The sequence below is a fragment of the Myxine glutinosa genome, chromosome 3, assembly GCF_964187855.1.
Source record: "Myxine glutinosa chromosome 3, kmMyxGlut1.1, whole genome shotgun sequence".
Classification (NCBI taxonomy): domain Eukaryota; kingdom Metazoa; phylum Chordata; class Myxini; order Myxiniformes; family Myxinidae; genus Myxine; species Myxine glutinosa.
This window is the reverse complement of record NC_136263.1, coordinates 157,092,620-157,114,761: the sequence shown is the minus strand read 5'-3', so window position 1 is coordinate 157,114,761 and position 22,142 is coordinate 157,092,620. Positions and strand designations below refer to the sequence as shown.

Below are 22,142 nucleotides of genomic sequence, written 5' to 3'. Positions count from 1 at the left end.
TGCAGAGGTGGGAGAAAAGAGGAATGAAGGAGTGAAGGTGAGCGGAGAGTCTTGATTTTGGCAGTTTAACCATAAGACGGTTGCAGGCAGATCTTGTGCGACCTGCAGGAATATTTGCGGGACAGAGCCCAGAGAGAGCTGGGGGGGCAAGGCCAGAGAGGAGTTGGTAGAAGACGGAAAGGCCACCAACCTGCCTGCGGTGAGTGAGAGAGAGGCCCTTGGAGTTAGCTTCATCGCGGGAGATTCCAATGATTCTGAATGCTTTGGTTTCAACAGTGTGAAGACGAGCTAGGTGTGAGGCAGGAGCACCAGCCCAGAGGGGAGAGCAGTATTCCATTGAGCTGCGGATGAAAGTCTTGTATGTTGTGAGGAGCTCAGACACCTGAGCCAAGGAAGAACTTCGCACGAAGGAGGATGCCCAGTCGGCGACTGGCTTTGGAGGCCAGATTTGAAATGTGGTTTTCCCAGTAAAGATCATGGCAGATAGTGAGACCCAAAAGCTTGAGTGACAGAACTTCTTGGAGAGGATTATTCAGAAAGTGGATGGGAGGGTTGTCCAGTCGGTCTTTTCGGAGAGACATCGTAAGAGTGTGAGATTTGTCAGGATTGAAAGACATGTTCCACTTGTTTGCCCAGTCTGTGATTTTGTCCAGGTCTGCAGAGAGTGAGGAGGCTGCAGACTGCCGATCTGAGGGATGAAGAATGGAGCGACAGAGAGTAGAGTCATCAGCAAAGAGATAGAGAGGATTTTCAAGAGAGTCAGAGAGATCATTGATGAAGACCAGAAAAAGCACAGGGCCCAAAACACTGCCTTGGGGAACTCCAGCCTGAACAGGAAGAGGAGATGAGAGAAACCCATTCAGGGCCACACGTTGACTACGACTAGAGAGTAAGTCCGCCAGCCATGCGTGGAGATTTCCATGGATACCAAAGGAGGAGAGTTTGGTGAGCAGAGCGGGGTGCCAGACCGTATCGAAGGCACGTGATATGTCAAGGGAGACAGCTCTGATTTCCTGTTTGGCATTGAGGACCAAGAGCCAAGGGTGTACTTACTTTTTCCACATGCGAAATTTGCATTTATATTTATTTAAATTATACAATGGACTACAAAATGTAAATGTTTCATGATATTTGTTATGTTATATCACCTTTATCTATCAATATTGTTGAAATGAAGATCAAATAGCTGTATGTTGAAATATGTTGAAAAAGTCAAAACTTTACATGGTGAATGTCACGTGAAAAAAACATGTATATACAGTCACGTGAAAAAGTAAGTCCACCCCATGTAAAGTTTTGACTTTTTCAACATATTTCAACATACAGCTATTTGATCTTAATTTCAACAATATTGATAGATAAAGGTGATATAATATAACAAATATCATGAAACATTTACATTTTGTAGTCTATTGTATAATTTAAATAAACATAAATGCAAATTTCCCATGTGGAAAAAGTAAGTTCACCCTTGGCTCTAATAGGTGGTTTTGCCTCCTTTGGCAGAAACAGCCTCAAGTAGGTGTTTCTTATAACTGTCGACCAGTCTCTGACATCGACTGGGAGAATTTTTTGCCCACTCCTCCATGCAGAATTATTTCAGCTGTACGATGTTTGATGGGTTTCTTGCATGCACAGCTCGTTTCAAATCCCCACACAACATCTCGATGGGATTTAGATCCGGGCTTTGACTTGGCCATTCCAGAACCCTCCATTTCTTTCTTTTCAGCCATTCCTTGGTGGATTTACTAGTATGTTTAGGGTCATTGTCATGTTGCAAGGTCCACCTTCAGTTGAGCTTCAACTTTCCGACAGATGGCCTCACATTATCCTCAAGCACCCTCTGGTACAATGAAGAATTCATAGTGGATTCTATGATGGCGAGCTGCCCAGGCCCTGATGCAGCAAAGCTGCCCCAAACCATAATATTTCCACCACCATGCATTACAGTTGGTATCAGGTTCTTGTGTTCAAATGCTGTCTTTGGTTTTCACCAAACATGTCCTCTGGTACTGTGGCCAAATAGCTCTACCTTTGACTCAGCTTTCCCGAGCACATTGTTCCAAAAGTGCTGGGCTTTGCCGAGGTGTTCATTGGCAAACTTTAGTCTTGCCCTGATGTTCTTTCTGGACAGCAAAGGTTTCCTCCTGGCACACCTCCCATGTAGATCATATTTGTGCAGCCTCTTTCTAATGGTAGACTCGTGCACTTTGACATCAACAGTGGCAAGAGCTACCTGTAGGTCCCATGATGACATTCTTGGGTTCTTAGAGACTTCCTTCAGCATCTTGCGGTCTGCTCTCGGGCTGAACTTGCTGGGGGGGCCTGGCCTGAACAAGTTGGCAGTTGTTTGGAATCTTCTCCACTTGAAGATGATCTTCCAGACAGTCGAATGATTGATTTCAAATTGTTTGGAGATCTTTTTAAATCCCTTCCCAGACTCATAGGCATCTATAACCTTCTTTCTGAAGGCCTCAGAGAGCTCTTTTGATCTAGGCATGGTGATGCCGCACACTTCAACAACAAAGAGCAAACCAAAATAAATGTCTGAGGTTTAAATAAGACAGGTTCCTCCAAGATCCTCTCTAACGATGTTCTAATCATTTGCAACTGAGCTGGTGCACTTGATTCTAATTTTAGGTATTTGAAGTAGTGATAAATGTAGGGGTGTACTTACTTTTTCCACATGCGAAATTTGCATTTATGTTTATTTAAATTATACAATGGACTACAAAATGTAAATGTTTCATGATATTTGTTATATTATATCACCTTTATATATCAATATTGTTGAAATGAAGATCAAATAGCTGTATGTTGAAATATGTTGAAAAAGTCAAAACCTTACATGGGGTGTACTTACTTTTTCACGTGACTGTACATATATATATATATCTGTGCAGTGTCTGTCTTGTTGTCTCGTCTTGTGTTGTCACTGAACTACTCCCTCAAACTTTTGTGAAATCGTCCTATTCCAACTTGACCCATGGCGGGAGTATACGCTCTACTGAGTGGCGTTCTAGTTATTTCATGAAATGGATTCTGGTTGCATTCTGTGAGCAGCTAAATAATCGTGCTTTTCACTGCACAACCTTCCTCGGCCTCTGCTTAAAGCAAAATTAAAAGTTTGGTGTACACAGCTCGTTGAATGCTGTTTATGAATTATTGCTGGGACAATATGTTTTCAAAGCATTGCTTTCACTTGGAGGTTGCATAGTCTGGAGCGGGGCCACTGCTGAATCCTCTTCATCACCATCTGTGACTGGGAGACGAGTTTTGTGTTCCTTTTCTTTGCAGAAATAAGCCACGTGAATGCCCAAATTCTTTCATCTGCAGTGTCCCTTGCCCCGCCTCAGACAGTGCAACTTCCAATTGAAGAGCTGAACACTGAGCAGGCCCCTCCCACCTAGAGCAATGGGAGGTGATGATCTCAGCAGAGAGCATCCAATTGGAATTGGTCTTGTTGTTAGGTGGCCTATGTAGGTTCTTCTTCCAGGTCTCGTTTTCTTTGTGCGAATTTCACCTGAGGAGTGCACAATGAAAAGCTTTGTGGTTCTTTTTTATCTGCTTTTTCAAACTAATCTTTAAATGTCTGTTTATGGTTAAATATGAAAGTTTTGGTGTACTAAGCATCTTTTTATGCCTCTAATAGGAAGGGGGCCGGAGTAATTATATTTCCGGGTTGTATGTCCGTCCGTCCGTCTGTTCATCCATATGGGTTAAATCTCGCTTTTTTCAGCAACCACATGTCCGATTGAAACAAAACTTTCAGGGTAGGAGCAACACCCATATAGAATGTTTTTATGATAATGGTGATGCCATAGGTCACGTGGTATGGCAGCTATCTTGGATAGAAAAGCGAACCTGATCCACCGTTTGCCCTTCACGTGACTCGTGGTGGTCCCTCTCGGCTCTCCCCCCGTTGGTATTTTTTGTGCACATAAGATTGTTCACGGTTCTGTTTAAATATTATTTAAATATGTATAACCTTTCCCCTTCAGTGTTTTACTCAGTGGTATTTTACAACACGCTGTTTTTCTTCCTATTTAAAAGGCTTTTCTCAATTTCCTCTCCAACTCATTCCACCTCAAAAAAAAGAAATTCAATATCTTATACGTCTCCCTCACTACATGGTCTAAATTCACATTCATTCCATCCCTCCTCCATCATTCTGAACCGGATTGCTAACTTGAAAATCACAACAAACCCAATTTGTTTTCAATGTTCGTCTTTCATTAATCATCCACTTTCTAAACTCCCCTCTTGCCCCTCCCATCCAAATCCCTCCCCTTGCACCTACACTCCTAAACTCCCCCCTTGCCCCGCCACTCTTAAACTCCCCCCCTGCCCCGCCACTCTTAAACTCCCCCCCTGCCCCTCCACTCCTGAACTCCCCCCTTTCCCTTCCACTCCTGAACTCCCCCCTTGCCCTTCCCCTCCTAAACTCCCCCCTCACTCCTCCCCTTCAAAACTCCCCCCCAACCCCTCCCATTCAAATCTCCCCCCATACCATTCCTCTCCAATTCTCCCTCCTCCCCCCTCCTCCTCAAAGCTGCCTCCTCCCCACTTCGTCTCCCTTCTATCTCATACCTCCACCCCCCCCAACCTTCTTCTTTCCTCTGCCCCCCCTCAAACAACCCCTCACTGTGCCTCAGCCCTTCACCTTCAAACCTTTCATCCTCCTCATCCTTCCCTTTCTTGGAACTCTTCTGCAATCGCTGACACACTAACAACTGCTCTCCCTACCTCCCCCTCTCATCCTTCATCTTACCCTACTCCTCCCCTCCCCTGTCCTGTACCCGATGCTCCCCCTCTCTCTTCATTAACGGTATGGACCTCAAACATCCGGGGCCTTCGCTCAAACCTGACTGATCTCTCCATACAGGTTGCTTCTGACAATCCAGACTTGATCTGCTTAACAGAGACTTTCCTCCTTCAAGATGTCTCTGATTCCTTAATATCTCTTCCTGGTTACTCCCTCCTCCGGTATGATAGACCTGAGCCTCGGCCTGGTGGTGGGGTGGCTATCTTTATCAAAAACTCTCTTCCTCACTCTCCTTGCACTGCCCTCTCTCCTCTTCACCCCCAGGAGTACCTCTGGCTACGGCTTCCTCTCCGCTCCCACCTTTTGTTCATATGTGTTCTGTACCGTCCCCCAAACAGTGATGGACTCCATCTACATTTCACTGTCCGACAACATGGACCAACTTCTATCCACTCATCCCAACTCTCTCTTCCTCATATGTGGTGACTTCAATTGTCATCATGCCACCTGGTTGGGTGTGGGTTCCTCTCTCACCAGTCATGGCACCTCAGCAAAGGACTTCTGTGACTCACTGGGATTGACACAATCTGTCAATTTCCCGACCCGGATCTCAGCCAATGGAGTATCTTCTCTTCTAGACTTGGTTATGACTAACTTCCCTGCTAATATCTGCTGCTCTTCTTCTGCTCCAATCGGTTCTACTGATCATGTGCTTGTCAAAGTGGACATCTCTCTGGCCATTCTCAGAGAGCCTCCTCAGCGTCGACGAGTCTGGCATTTCACTCAGGCCGACTGGGACGGTCTTCAAGCAGCCATCATTCGTCTGGATTGGTCTCCCATCTCCACTGCCTCTGACATCAATTCTTCCTGGGAATTCTTCCAAAGCAAACTGATCTCTCTCATGCACAGATTTATCCCATCTCGCCTTCAGTTGTCTTACCCTTCCTCCCGTCCATGGTACACTGAATCTTGTGGTGAGGCAGTTGCCCTGAAACAACTTGCCTTTGCCTCTTGGAAGGCTAATCCAACTGAAGGAAATCTCAGTTCCTTCCACCAAGCTCGGAACAAGTGTGTGTCTACCCTCAGGAGTGCCAGGAAGCACTATCTCTCCTCACTCAAGAATGAACTCTCAAACCTGTCTCCTTCCTCCAAATCCTGGTGGCGTCTGGTCAAATCCGTTTCTGGTGTTTGTTCCCCCTCCATCCCCTCCCTTACCTCAAATGGCCACACAGTTGACATCGCACGTGACAAAGCCGAATGCCTCAACTCTGTGTTTGCCTCAAAATCCTTAGTCCCAAACCCATCTCTCTCTGTTCCCACCTTTCCCAGTCGAACCAAACTGCTCCTGGACTCTGTGACCTTCTCTCCTGACAAGGTCGAGGAGTTTTTGTCAAACCTCGACTCTGATTCTGCAACTGGACCAGATGGCATCAGCCCACGGGTCCTAAAATCCTGCTCTGCCGCTCTATCTCACCCTCTCTCTGTTCTTTTCACCCTATCTTTTGCTCAAGGTCATCTGCCAGCATCCTGGAAATCAGCAAACATTACCGCTTTACACAAAAAAGGTGCAAAAACAGATCCTTGCAACTACAGACCAATCAGCCTGCTCCCAATTATCAGCAAAGTCATGGAATCCATCATTGCTTCGGATATGAAATCTTTCCTCTTCTCCAATGGCTTGATCTCTGATCATCAATTTGGTTTCAGACCAGGTCACTCTACTCTGGACATGCTGCTTCTGCTGTCTCAACAATGGATGGAGGTCCTCAATGCCAAACAGGAAATCAGAGCTGTCTCCCTTGACATATCACGTGCCTTCGATACGGTCTGGCACCCAGCTCTGCTCACCAAACTCTCCTCCTATGGTATCCATGGAAATCTCCATGCATGGCTTGCGGACTTCCTCTCTGGTCGTAGTCAACGTGTGGCCCTGAATGGATTTCTCTCATCTCCCCTTCCCGTTCAGGCTGGAGTTCCCCAAGGCAGTGTGCTGGGCCCTGTGCTTTTTCTGGTCTTTATCAATGATCTCTCCGACTCTCTGGAAAATCCTCTGTATCTCTTTGCTGATGACTCCACTCTCTGCCGCTCCATTCCTCTTCCCTCAGATCGGCAGTCTGCAGCCTCCTCACTCTCTGAAGACCTGGACAAAATCACAGACTGGTCAAACATGTGGAACATGTCTTTCAATCCTGACAAATCTCACACTCTTACTATGTCTCTCCGAAAAGATCGACTGGACAACCCTCCCATCTAATTTCTCAACAATCCTCTCCAAGAAGTTCTGTCGCTCAAGCTTTTGGGTCTCACCATCTGCCATGATCTTTCTTGGGAAAACCACATTTCCAAGCTGACCTCCAAAGCCAGTCGCCGACTGGGCATCCTCCGTCGTGCGAAGTCCTTCCTAGGCACACCTGAGCTCCTCACCACATACAAGGCTTTCATCCGCAGCTCAATGGAATACTGTTCTCCCCTATGGGCTGGTGCTCCTGCCTCACACCTGGCTCGGCTTCACGCTGTTGAATCCAAAGCTTTCAGAATCATTGGAATCTCCCGCGATGAAGCTATCTCTGAGGGCCTTTCACTCACTCACCGCAGGCAGGTAGGTGGTCTTTCTGTCTTCTACCGACTCCTCTCCGGCCTTGCTCCCCCAGCTCTCTCTGCACTCTGTCCCCCAAATATTCCTACAGGTCGCACAAGATCTGCCAGCCACCCTCTGATGGTTAAACTGCCGAAATCTCGGCTCTCTGCTCACCTTCACTCTTTCAATCCTCTTTTCTCCCGCCTCTGGAACAAACTCCCACACTCACTTCAATCACACTCCTCCCTCCAGGTCTTCAAAACAGCTGTTCACCACCATCTCTTATCTTCCCCCATCCAAAACCTTGATCTTTTCTACCCCCACTAATTCACCCCAGATCCACCTTGTTTGAAATTCCAACTTCTTTCCTGGAAGTCTTGGCAGTGTCCATATGTTTTATACCTCTCCCACCCCCCCCCCCCCTTCCCATGCCTCCCCCCCAATGCCCTCTCCCTCCCACAGTTCTCTCGATGTCTCCATGTCTCTCGGTCCCTGCTCTCAAATGTTGTGTTTGTGTCCTTCCCCCTCTCTCCCCATCTTGTCTACCGCTCCCGATGTTATTTGTTTTGTGTGTCTGTTTGTCTTTCTGTGTGATTAATGTTCGCTCTTTCACGAGCCTCGATCTTGTATACAAAAAAAGAACCTTATCCGATCAACACGAAACTTCACAAACGTGATCCCCTACATAGAGTGTACATTCGCGATCAACATATTTAGAGTGTACATTTCTGATTTCCTCTGTCACGTGGTTTGGCAGCCATATTAGCTTGAGAGCCGATATTTAAAGAACCCCCTTCGCCCAAACCGCTTCACCGATCGATGTGAAACCTGTCATTTTTGGTTAAAAATGTGATACTTGAGAACAGCTGAAGGGATTTCAATCAAACCTGTTTATTTTTAGGAGAGTGTACGAGGGCAGGCATCTACCCGTTGTCACGGGCAGGGACTACGTGAAGGCAGATTGGCGACGTGAAGGCAGATTGGCGACGCAGTCAAATTGCTCTAGTTTTTATTTGAGACTGGTAAGCCTACTCCTGTCCACAGGTGGAGCAATTAAACTAAACAACTTGGTTCATCTGCATGGAAAATGTAGGACAGGCAAGTTGTCCGAGACATATCTCTGGGCCTGCCTCCTGTTTTTATTCAGAAAATAATTCAACACTCCAGAATGAGACCAAGTCTGTCTGTTGAGAGCATGTTTTATGGACTCAGAAGAATACAACATCGATCCTTGGGCCTACATCATGCTTTGCAAACAGAGTGGTGGCTTGCACAGGAGTTTTTGCCCTTCTTTCACATGGTACATCTGTGTAGATATATCGCAACGATTGATGATCTTGTTGAGTTGGTTGCAAGGCAGAGACATGATCAAAACATTAATCAGTTAAAGATGAAATGTTTTGGTTCTATCATTATATTGATTCATCGATGCATGTTCTCAACATGTGGGACTATACCCTTTCTGACACTGATGGGTTTGTTCTCGCTCATATTGTTTGGTTCAGCGTTCCAAACAACAACGTTAAAAGAGAGGAAGTTTTTGCAGAGTTTGAGCTTCTTTATGAGCAGTTGAGTAAACATCATCCATTAATTAATTACGGTATGTAATGTTGACATGTACCTTTTAACCCTTTAAGCTGCTGAGACCCCTTCGACCTTTGAAGATCCTTTAAGATCCCCAAGATCTTTAAGAACCCAAAGACCCCATAAATACCGTTAAGACGCAAAATTCCCAGAGGACCCAAGAGACCCAGATAACCCAAAAGACCCAGAGGACCCAAGAGACCCCGATGACCCAAAATATCCAAAAGTCCCCAAAGAACCAAAATCCACAAGGACCCAAAAGACCCCGAGGACCCAAAAGACCCCGAGGACCCAAAAGACCCCGAGGACCCAAAAGACCCCGAGGACCCAAATGACACAGATGACCCAAAAGTCCCCCAGGACCCAAAAGATCCAGAAAAACTAAAAGTCCCCAAATACCCGAACAACTCAGTGAATCTTCACCATTGAGAGATGGGGCCAAAATGATATATAGCATGATGTCTGAAAAATTTGTGGACGGATTTGGACGACACTCGGTGGACAGGTTGTGTGTGTGACGAGGACTAATCGATTTGATTTTGGTGAAGATCTGACGGTGCATTTGGATGCGAGAATTATTTAATTTGTAAGTGATTCTTCACCATTGAGAGATCGGGCAAAAAGCGATACTTAACATGATATAAAAAAAAAGTTATGGACGTGTTATGACTAACTTGGTGGACGAGTTGGTTAGGTGACCAGAACAAGCTGATTAGATTTTTGTTCAGGTCCGAATCCAGATCCGGCCTATCAGTGGGATACAAAACATAAACTGTTCAGCCTGGCGGAGGTATACGCTCTACCGAGTGCAGTTCTAGTTATTTTATACATTCTTTTTTTTTTTGCATCAGTAACAATAATTATTATGGTAATTTACGAGGGGATTATGTCGACTGGTACTACTTTTTCCCCCAAAACCTCTTGCATTTGCTGTTCCCATTCACATTTTGTCACATTGTTGCAGTTTCTTTTACTCCTTTTAGGAAAAGGATTGAGTGTGTTTAAATATGATAAATGTGACATGATGCGCAATGCTAAAGTCTCTTTTCTTCTTGTTATTCTTCCTCAGAAAAGAAAATGGTGAGATATGAAAAATGCGTGGCCCAAGTGTTTTTGCATCATTGGGAAGAAATGCGTGGCCCAAGTGTTTTTGCATCACTATGGCAATCACCATGATGAAAAGCTACTAAAAAATGCCTGCTGTCTGACTCTGTCAAGATGACCTCCACATGGCTCGAAGCATTGAATATAAGAACTTCTCAGCATGGTGGTTAATACCTTGCTCATCGTCAATATTGAATGTTGTGGGTTTTTTAAAAGATTCCTGAAGAATTTGGCATGTGCCGAAATGTGAGGCCTGACTGAGACAGAGATCTCATGTTATGTTAATTGCACAATACCTGCTTTTTGTCAGCTGAGGATCGTTCATTCTTTTGGGCCAGAGACATAATTTTTGGGAATGCTGCCAGGAAAAGTTTGTGAGCCTGCAGAGTGCGAGAGTCGACCATCAGATGTTGAAGGAGACAAGAAACCATTTGAAGGTGATTCAGGCCCAGGTCCTTCAGAGACTGTGCTCCCCAAACTTCACGAGACAGAAAGTGGTGCATCATGTGAGTTACCACAGGTTATTGAGACTGTGTCACAGCCTCTATCACAAACACTGCCTCCTCCACCACCATCTCTACCATCTCTGTCTGTCCTGCAGCAATCTCAGCGTGGACCAAGGGGTGGTGGGCAGCAGGTTAGTCGTGCGGCAAGGCCTGGTCGTTATGTTTGCACCTATTGTGGTCGAGCATGTGCCAAACCCAGTGTGCTACAGAAGCATCTCAGATCACATACAGGTGAGCGCCCTTACCCGTGCTTACCCTGTGGCTTCGCTTTCAAGACCAAAAGCAATTTGTACAAACACCGCAAGTCACATGCTCATGTAGTTCGAGCTGGCCTCCCTTCCAGTTCTGTTACCATCTCTGGTGGCTCAGTCGATAAGGTGGAAGAAGCCGATCCTGAAGCAACTGTAACAGGAGAAAGTACAGATAGTGGAGGTGAGGAAGAGTTGGGACCCATCTCAGCATTATCCATATCTCCCAGCTTTGCACTAGACACTGAACATCCCTGTAGAAGAACTTCTGTTACAAGCCATTCTTTGGTCCTCACACCTGTCATTCAAGGTCACAGTCCACGAGGACCTGAGCCCACAATTGAACACTGTCTACCAGGAAGACCACTTTCTGAGCAGGTGTCTGTGCGACAACGACTTGCATGGACCTTAAGGCAGCAACGTAAAGCTTTGGGAAGCAGCTCAACTGAAGAAGGTCAACGCACCTCAACACTACATCATTTGGGTCGAGGTAGCAAGGGCAGCAGTACTGACTCTGGCTATTTATCACATTCTGAAAGTGCTGCTTCTGGAAGCAGTTTTGGAAGCTTTGGCAGTGTTGATGTTCCATCTGGTGCTCCCCATGCTACCCTTTTATCTACTCCTTTGCCCCCAGCCATACCAATCTCAACTGAATCTCTGGTTTCACCACCTTCTCGACCACCAGTTGAGCGGCAGTTTCTTGAAGAACACATTGCGAAGCTTATCATGCAAAACACTGCTGTGGTGGAAGATACAGAAGCCCTGACCAGCGTAAAGCCTCGCCGTAGCGGCCGTTCAACTGATGTTGAGACTCAGGCATGCACTCTCCTGGAAACGCCCCTCACACGTAGCCTTTCAGTGCCCACAACAGCTGGTCATCCACTGCACAGTTTGACGAGCACACGGACCAGCCATTCCCTTGATGAGAGTTCAGCGCCCAAGTCTGAGCCTGGAATTGGATTGCTATCTCATCACCGTCCACTGGTACGCCAGGCTGCAATTGAGGTTCCCTCCACTGGAACAGCATTCCAAGGAATTCAGACCACAAAAATAGAAGAGCCAACAGCAGGTCCTTCCGGTGAATCTTCTCGTAGGCGAAGAAAAGGCTCCATGTATGAATGCAGTGTTTGCGGAGTAAAGTACCGCAAGGCTGAGAATTATGCTGCACATTGCAAGTTTTATTGCTCAGAATTTCACGCTCCTAGAATGTCTGAAGTGACAACTTTAGGTCACTCTGGCACAAGGCCTCAACTATCTCGTTTCAAATTTATACGTCAACCTGTCGATTGGCCTCCCTGTCCACGCAAGCAACAACAAGAGCAGAGCATTGGAAAAGTGAAAGAAACAAGCTTACAAGCTACACCCTTATCAGGAATTGAGAAAAGAACTGTCTCCATTCAAGAATGTTCAAAAACCATGTTGACTGTTGCAGAAGTACCCACACACACGACAGTAACCCCTTCGTCTGAAACAGCAGCTACATTTACAACACCTTTTGAACGTACAAGTTCTCCTAAGACAGCTGAAGGAAAGATTAGAGGAACAGGAATTTCTGTGATCCAGCACACAAAATCATTTGAGCAGGTTGAACTAAAAGATGCAGAAAGTTTACCACAAGATCCTTGTAAAGATGTAAAAGGAGTATCTAGACCTCTTGGGGATGGTGGTGACATACAAGTTTCTTGCCCTTTCAAGCCTCCTCCAATGCAGTTTCTTCCAGAAATTGTTGTCACAGTGGATACAGATGTTGCTGGAACGCATGAATCTGGTTTCCGTTGGCCACAACGAAGTGAATCATTATCCCGGCTGCCTACTGAAAAGTTACCACCAAAAAAGAAAAGGCTTCGCCTTGTTGGGCTACAGGGTTCTTCACAGGAATCCAGTGCAGAGTCTTCAGGGCTTTCACGGAGTGAAAGCAGCTTGTCAAGAGGGTCCAGCTTAGATCCTGATGAGACAACATCTGGCCCACAACTTGTGTCTCAGCCATCAGGTTCTGCTCGAGAATTTTTGGCTGTGCCACCAAATCGCCGTCCTCCTCGTCGTTCTTCATCTGAACAAGGTCCACGAAGCCAACAATCTTCATTAGAGGAACAACGGAGTCACTCACTAGACAGTGGTGATGTCTTATCGACGCCACATAGCAGAGTGCGGCAAAAAGCCATTCTCACTCGGCAACCATCACTCAGCTGTGATATTCCTATGGAAGACATTCGCATGTCTCAGCCATTACCATCTCCATCAATGCCTACTACCAGCACGACTACAGCCCCTCCACTGCATGGCGATTTTTCACTTGTTCCATTTTCCACTTCAATTCATGAGCCCCATTTGCCTTCCATTATGTCAACTGAAGAATGTGGCTCAGTTCATCCGCTTGCTGTGTCTATGCAGGATTTGCCATTCTCTCCATCGACTGGCAATTTCGGATCATCAGTGGGAGTCACAGTGCCTGTTCGATCCCAGTTAACATGCTCAGTTATTACATATGCTGTGTACACCTCACTCTCTCAGGCATCTCAAGGCTTGTCTGCTGTTGTGATTTGTCTATGGGAAGGCTCTCGACCAGCTGTGTCCCTCACACCAAGTAGTATGCCATTGTCATCTGGTGCTATGGAGCCTACTGCTTATCGGCTGCCATTTTGTCCAGCGATTCGAGTTCCTCCTATATCTCCACTCTTGCCTTCTGTGCCTCCTGTATCTTTGCAGGTGGGTACAACCTCATCAATTCCTACGATTTCGGTTGAAAGCTCCACCTCTATTTCATCACCTGGGAAACGTGGCCTTTCTCCAGCCAGCAGCATTGATGTATCTTCAGAGAGTCAGAAACGTCTCAGAGAGGATGACAAAACTTCATTAACATTAGTTGGACCTGTCGCACCTCCTGTGTCACCATGCCGTCCTACCCTTATTAGGCAGTACAGAACGGATGAATTTTGCATGGGCCCCACTGAATACAGTCCATCAGTTGCTGGTGTGCAGCAGCAACTGGAAACTGTGCTGACAGAACCCAAAGATCCATTAGTCCAGATGCATGCTTTTGATGCAGGACCATCACAAACTGAGAACACTGGTGATGTGAAAACTTTGGTGCTACAGTGTCACGCCCCAACAGGGCCAACAGAACAAGCTAAAGCTTTGTTGTCACGCACGACTTTGTTCACCAGCCTGACACAGGTGCCAAGCCTCCACGTCGCTGCATTAGACACGACACCTGGCATGTCATGGTGCTTCCTCACACGTCCTCAGCTCACGACCCGCTTGGCATCTCCGTCATGCTCAGATTCCATGCTTTCAGGCCAAACACCATCTAGACATGCTGAGTTACCCAGTCTCCCTGTTCACATGGGTCTAGGCCTGCTGCGAACCCGACAACGAAACAGCATATGTATATATGTCACAGCACCTTCACCCTCAACATCCCCAAGTCACATGGTTCCATCAGACAGGTGGCAAGCAAGTGCTGCACAGGTATGTCTTAGAGGACCATTTTGGTTGTCTTTATTTCTGTTACATTGTATTACTCAACAATCTTTTGCTTAAATTTTTTTTTATCACATCATTGTTTGTATTTTATTTCCCTAAACATATTTGTCGAACACCTTTTATGAGGAGGCTCGAAAATTCGAGACCAAGCATACGTATATGAAACTCATGCATGTTTGGTTTCTATGTGAGGCTGAGAGCTTTTTAAATGACCTCCATGTATATGTATGTATTTATATACCAATTGGCCGGTCACCCAATCAAGATCGGGTTATTTGGGTTATTTAGACGTTCGTAACACGTCAAGAACATCGTTTACAACTGTTTAAAAAATTAACACAGGAGTGAGTGCAACATGGCAATGATGGGCCAAATTACCTCATTTCCTCATTTAAGGTGGTATAGGACCGTGTGACCACTAGTTACACTCAATGTAGTCCAGTGGAGACTGTGGACCCTTTACATTTTTTTTTTTTGTGACTTTGACCTTCCACGTGTGAAAATTTCTGGAAAATTGGCCCTGTGGTTTGGGAACTTGTAAGGAACAAATACAGTGCTTTAGAAAGTATTTCAGAAAGTTACAGCCTGAATTTAAAATGGAATAAATTTAATTTTTTTGTCACCGATCTACACAAAATACCTCTTAATGATGAAGTGAAAAGATGTTTTTAGAAATCTTTACAAATTCATTGAAAATGAAACACAGAAATATCTAATTTACATACGTATTCAGTGCCCAGAGTCAATAATTAGTTGAAGTTCCTTTGGCTTTGGAGTTTCGCCCATTCTTCCATGCAGATTTGCTCAGGCTCTGTCAAGTTGAATGAAAAGTCTTCGTGAACAGCAATCTTAAAGTCTTTCCACAGATTCTCAATGGGTTTCAAGTCCGAGCTTTGGCTGGGCCACTCAAGGATTTTCATCTTCTTGTTCTGAAGCCATTCCAGTGTTGCTTCTGCTATATGCTTGGGATCCTTGCCATGTTGTAACGTAAATCTTCACCGCAGTCCAAGGTCTTTTATATTCTGAAGCATGTTCTCCTCAAGGATTTGCCTGTATTTGGCTCCATTCAATGTTCCCTCTATCCTTACAAGTCTCCCAGGCCCTGCTGTTGAAAAGCATACCCATAGCATGATGCTGCGACGACCATCTTTCACAGAAGGGATGGTGTGACATGGTTGATGAGGTGTGCTCGGTTTCTGCCAGACATAGCACTTTGCATTCAGGCCAAAATAGTTCAATTTTCATCTCATTAGCCAACAGAATATTTGGCCTCATGCTCTTAGTCTTTCACATGCCTTTTTGCCAACTCCAGGCATGCTGTCATGTGCCTTTTTCTTAGGAGTGGCTTCCGTCTGGCCACTCTCCCATAAAGCTTAGATTTGTGAAGTGCTGCAGAGACTGTTGTCCTTCCGGCAGCCAGTGAGTGAGGGCAGGGTTGGGTTGTTGGCGACTAAACCGACACTCCTCACTGGCTTTGCTATTGGGGAAAGTGACTGTGACACCCTACCAGGACCAAAAAAACACCTGGCAATGGGCAGACGAGCTCCTGTAGAGAGCCAACGGCCATCCAGTAAGGAGATGGTGTCTCCTAAAAAAAACACCCTCTGGTTTGGACCAGTTCAAGTCATACCAAAGACTTTAAAGAAGGAGTGTGCTGCTTCCTTTCTTGTAAAGGATAGACCATGGACAATCCCCATCGGTTGGCATCCATGAGGAAGAGGAAATTCCTCTTGAGGAAATTCCTCTTGAGGAAATGCCCCGATGAGTACGGTGAGAAAAGCGGCGCCATTGTAATGACGTTGCTGGTACCCTGATTATCCCGGCAAGTGACGGTCGTGTTAAGTGTGAGTGTGTGTGTGTGTGTGTGTGTGTGTGTGTGTGTGTGTGTGTGTGTGTGTGTGTGTGTGTGTGTGTGTGTGTGTGTGTGTGCGCGCGCGTTTGTGTGTGTGTGTCAGCTCTATTACGATCCTTAGCCCATGTATTAAAAAAAAACGTTGGTTCAGTCACCAACAACCCAAACATGTGGCAGTTCACACTAGGTTACATCACCAGTGGCAATCCCAAAATCCCTTCCTTCCCGTCCCTCTCTTCTTCCCAAAGTCCTCTTGTTGAAATTCCTCAAATTTCAAAAAAATAAAAATTCAAAAATAAAAATAAATTTCATCAAAAATGATTTTAAATAAATAATATTAATAATAAAAATAATAATTAAAATTTCAAAAATCTAATTCCTCTCTCTTCTTCCCAAAAATCCTTCCTTCCCTTCCTTTCTCCCTCTCTTGTGTCCCGCTCCCTTTATTATATGTTCTACATGTTAGGTCTTATACGAGCCTCGACTTAGTATACCAAAAAAAAGCATTTTTGACCTTAAGTTTGTACATTCTAAGACACTCTTTTATGAAAATTTTAAGCAGAATAATCATGTTTTCCTGATGAATTTACAACTAAAGGCCAACAGAAACCTTGTCACAACATGGAAATCTGTCAAAAACCTCAATGAGACATATTTTCTTGAGAAAGCGGTATTTTTCACTGTTATGAGCAATAAAATCGGTCGGCTGTTCAAGTATACAAAATGCCGTAGAGTTGGCAACTATGTCCGAATGGTTATCCACAATCGAACTCTACCATCCATTGTGCTCCAGCAAGCCTCGCCGGCCACTTCCAAACTCACCCTAATTAATGATGGTTGTCATGGTCATCCTCGCCCTCGAGGGATGAAAAAACGACAAACAAACAATATTTAACTAAGTTAACTAACTCACTTATCCACCATACATTTCGGTAACTTATCCTAAACGGAACTTTGTAAATAAAGCAAATCATTAAGCAAGTTTGAACATCTTGTGTTGTTCACTTACCATTTCCTTTTCTTTCATATCCTCTTTCACAATGGACCACCTCTGCAGATCCAAATGCTAAACTACTAAAACTCTTTCGTTTTTGTGACTAAAGATGATTTTAAAATAAGACAATCGATTTACCCAAATTTCTTTCATCCTTAGTATGTTACTGTTGATAAATAGCCAACGAGATCACCCCACTCAAACTCAACATCAAAGTTTTAGCATTTAAAAAATGACAGCGCTCGCCTTTCCTCGACAAGGAAATAAAACAGAAATATTTTTAGAACCTTAATTTGGAATTCATTTCATTTTGCACAGAGGTTTTAATGCCGTATATTGCATTTTCTCTCAGAACATATTTCGGTATGTGCATCACTTAAGAGTGTTAAACAAACACTTAGGAGATCCACTGCGGCCACATGTGGAATTCAAGAAGTTGAGATAAAATGAGAAAAAAATATTTTCACATGAGTGTGGTGAGTCACCATGCAAGTGGTGGCATCGATGACATCAGAGGGAAGCTGGTGATAATCAAATTAAGTAATCAGTACAACATGTAACTGCAGAGTGCATTTGTATTCATCTTATTTTATCGTCTAAACAGGAACATGACAATACGATGATAATGGGTAAAACTGGCTCGGTTTCCTCTCGCCTCACTTTTATTTATTTTTGTTGTACACAAAGTTAAGGCTCGTGGTAGAACGAGAACACTGAATGGATGAGGACACAACAGAACAAAATGAACAGTCGAAAGAGGAGGGAAACACCAACATCATGGTTAAAAGATAAAATGGAGGGACAAAAAAGGGATGTGAGAAGGAAAGAGGGGTAGGGGTGAACGCACAGGGTGGACGACAGGTGGATACAGAAACAAACTCTCAGGAAAGAAAAACTGGAAATTTGGAAGGGGGTGGGCTTAGGGGGTGGGGTTAATAGGGTAGAAAAGATTACAGTTTTGGATGGGGGTGAACTGAGATAGTGGTGAACAGCTGTCTTGAAGACCCAAGGGGAAGAATACGAGTGTTGATGGTGAACTGCATGTACGCAGCAGAAATCTGCGAGGGACAAAGCACAGAAAGAGAAGAGGGTGCAAATTCATAAAGGAGGTGATAGAAGACACAAAGAGCACCGACTTGTCTGCGATAGGAAAGTGATAGGCCCATGGATTCAGCTTAATCGTGGGATATTCCAGTGATCTTGAAGGCCTCTGTTTCCATGGCGTCAAGCTAAGCAAGGTGTGAGGCAGGCTGCAGCCCACAAGGGGGAGCAGTACTCCATTAATCTCTGCCTTAAAGGTGGATAGGAGTTCAGGTGTGCTAAGGAATTACTTTGTACAATGAAGGATGTCCAGTCGGCAACTGGCATTGAAGGCCAACTTTGAAATGTGGTTTGCCCAAGAAAGATCATGGATGATAGTGAGACCAATGAGAGGGGATGAATATAAGTTCCGCATAGAATGTGAATGATAAGACCAAAGGTTCGGCCATTTTTGCATACTGATCTCCCATGATCGTTGACTCCGCTCTCTTTTTTCACGATCGTTGGCCTTTTGTTTTAATTAACGATTGTTTGGCATTGCTGTTGCTGGGTACATGGAAAGGGTCCCTGAGTCCGCCGGTTAATTTGGGTGCAAATCAGTGTCTCAGACACACGACCATGGCGAATCTGCCTGACATGTTTGGTCGAGCGAGCCTGTCAGCGATCTACTTTTAAAGCGCTTTAGCAAAAACCCAATCTGCTTGTTTAATGAATTAATTTGCTAATTCACTACGTGCTATGGAGCCCGCTCCCAATGACCAAACAAAAGTTCATCTAATGGTGATTTATTACACCAAAATGGAGGGACGGGGGAAGAAGAGGAGAACGATCGCACTGCGTTGATTACAGACTGTAAGAATTGAAAAAAAAAAAATACTAAATAAACCCAGAGTTTCCCAGAATCATGCCGGCTTAAGCTAATATGGTCTTTATCCACTTACTCAGAGAGAGAGAGAGACAGAGACAGACAGACTTTTGTATCCTTTTAATATAAAGGTATATAACCATTCCACAAAGCAGTGTTAAACAAAGCAACCAGTTTAAAGAAACATTGTATAAGGATCATGAATACACCAAAAAAAAGAGCAAAGGATATTTAAAAGAAACCAGCAAGTATAAAAACATTTTACAAATCAAAGGTGAAGACACAAACAAAAAACACAAACAATTTTAAAGGAAATGCTCATGCAAGGGCTATGAATACATCAAGAGCAAATTAAGCGTTTAATTAAATTAAGTGAAAAATTTAGAGAGAGAGAGAGAGAGAGAGAGAGAGAGAGAGAGAGAGAGAGAGAGAGAGAGAGAGAGAGAGAGAGAGAGAGAGAGAGAGAGAGAGAGAGAGAGAGAGAGACAGACAGACAGACAGACAGACAGACAGAGAGATAGAGATAGAACAGAGAGATAGAGATAGAACAGAGAGATAGAGATAGAACAGAGAGATAGAGATAGAACAGAGAGATAGAGATAGAACAAAGAGATAGAGATAGAACAGAGAGAGATAGAGATAGAGATAGAACAGAGAGAGAGAGAGAGAGAGAGAGAGATAGAACAGAGAGAGATAGAACAGAGAGAGATAGAACAGAGAGAGATAGAACAGAGAGAGATAGAACAGAGAGAGATAGAACAGAGAGAGATAGAACAGAGAGAGATAGAACAGAGAGAGATAGAACAGAGAGAGATAGAACAGAGAGAGATAGAACAGAGAGAGATAGAACAGAGAGAGATAGAAAAGAGAGAGATAGAAAAGAGAGAGATAGAAAAGAGAGAGATAGAAAAGAGAGAGATAGAAAAGAGAGAGATAGAAAAGAGAGAGATAGAAAAGAGAGAGATAGAACAGAGAGAGATAGAACAGAGAGAGATAGAAAAGAGAGAGATAGAAAAGAGAGAGATAGAACAGAGAGAGATAGAACAGAGAGAGATAGAACAGAGAGAGATAGAACAGAGAGAGATAGAACAGAGAGAGATAGAAAAGAGAGAGATAGAAAAGAGAGAGATAGAACAGAGAGAGATAGAACAGAGAGAGATAGAACAGAGAGAGATAGAACAGAGAGAGATAGAACAGAGAGAGATAGAACAGAGAGAGATAGAACAGAGAGAGATAGAACAGAGAGAGATAGAACAGAGAGAGATAGAACAGAGAGAGATAGAACAGAGAGAGATAGAACAGAGAGAGATAGAACAGAGAGAGATAGAACAGAGAGAGATAGAACAGAGAGAGATAGAACAGAGAGAGATAGAACAGAGAGAGATAGAACAGAGAGAGATAGAACAGAGAGAGATAGAACAGAGAGAGATAGAACAGAGAGAGATAGAACAGAGAGAGATAGAACAGAGAGAGATAGAACAGAGAGAGATAGAACAGAGAGAGATAGAACAGAGAGAGATAGAACAGAGAGAGATAGAACAGAGAGAGATAGAACAGAGAGAGATAGAACAGAGAGAGATAGAACAGAGAGAGATAGAACAGAGAGAGATAGAACAGAGAGAGATAGAACAGAGAGAGATAGAACAGAGAGAGATAGAACAGAGAGAGATAGAAAAGAGAGAGATAGAACAGAGAGAGATAGAACAGAGAGAGATAGAACAGAGAGAGATAGAAAAGAGAGAGATAGAAAAGAGAGAGATAGAAAAGAGAGAGATAGAAAAGAGAGAGATAGAAAAGAGAGAGATAGAAAAGAGAGAGATAGAAAAGAGAGAGATAGAAAAGAGAGAGATAGAAAAGAGAGAGATAGAAAAGAGAGAGATAGAGATAGAGATAGAACAGAGAGAGATAGAGATAGAGATAGAACAGAGAGAGATAGAGATAGAGATAGAACAGAGAGAGAGAGAGAGAGAGATAGAGATAGAACAGAGAGATAGAACAGAGAGAGATAGAACAGATAGACAGAGAGAACAGATAGACAGAGAGAACAGATAGACAGAGAGAGATAGAACAGATAGACAGAGAGAACAGATAGACAGAACAGAGAGAACACATAGACAGCGAGAACAGAAGATGGAACAGATGAAGGGAAATGTGCTCTGTGCGCGACGCCCACGCACCACACGGTGTGGGTCTTTTCTCCAGGTGCACAACGGATTGGTCTGGGGCTGTCCCTACAGCATCTTGCATGCTGGTCCAATCACGTCACAAGCACACCACAAATCACAGGAACAGCAGGCTGGGGAAGAACCTCAAAGTTGGCAGGTACCAAGAAGAAGCAGTAGCAACAATTGGTCCATCCAACGCATTGTCCCCATTCTGATCTCATGGCGAACTGTTCAAAAGATAGCCGGGTGAATAGCTGATAACTTTAGGATTGGAATACAGAAGATTACAGGGGGTTTATATTTAAATCGTTAAAGATTGTGAAGGAGATTTGTAAAAGGGTTCAAAAAATATGAAAAAAACATGCTCATGCTCATACTCTGGGCAGGGTTACTCGGAGGCAAGTTCTTGAATTTTTAATTATCATCTGAGTTGTAAATCTGGTTTCATTCTCAACAGTATCGTGTAGACTATCACATTGCATGACACAATATGCCATTCTTTGAAGAAGAGTGTTCGGTCTCCATCAATAATTTTACATTTCACACTGATTATTTACCTGAGGATGACTCCATGAGGGTGAGCATCAACTTGGTGCAATGTTTGACTCGTCACAGATAATTAAATGCTTGTGTTTTTTTCCTCAATGTACTCTCTCTTTTTTCAGCTTCCTTTCCAATTTTTCCTTCTTGAGAGTTTGCGGCTATATGCATCTTGTTCACCTCTTTTGTCCTCCTCTACTCCGTATTTTTGCCCACATACCATATTTCTCCAAGTCTCTCTCTCTATGTTGTCCCTCTACTCCGTTGTTGGTGTTTCCTCCCTCGTCTTCTTCTGTTCCTTTTGTTTTGTTACATCCTGATCTGCTCTGTTTACTGACTCCTCCATGAGCCTCGACATTGTATGCATAAAAAACTCACTTCACCTCAATGGACTCATCCGTTCCTTTACATGTGGCC

The 22,142-nt window shown here is 44.2% G+C and overlaps 1 protein-coding gene across 2 annotated transcripts in view; it reads left to right on the top strand.

Annotated features, from left to right (window-relative positions):
• LOC137423105 (transcription factor HIVEP3) overlaps positions 1–22,142 on the top strand; it is a 78,175-nt gene that overhangs the window by 15,631 nt on the left and 40,402 nt on the right. For both annotated transcript variants that reach the window (XM_068109917.2, XM_078774693.1), the window contains one exon: positions 9,997–14,253. In XM_068109917.2, the coding sequence (XP_067966018.2) occupies positions 10,387–14,253 (3,867 nt within the window). In that variant the 5' untranslated portion in view covers positions 9,997–10,386. The remainder of the gene's footprint in view (positions 1–9,996; positions 14,254–22,142) is intronic.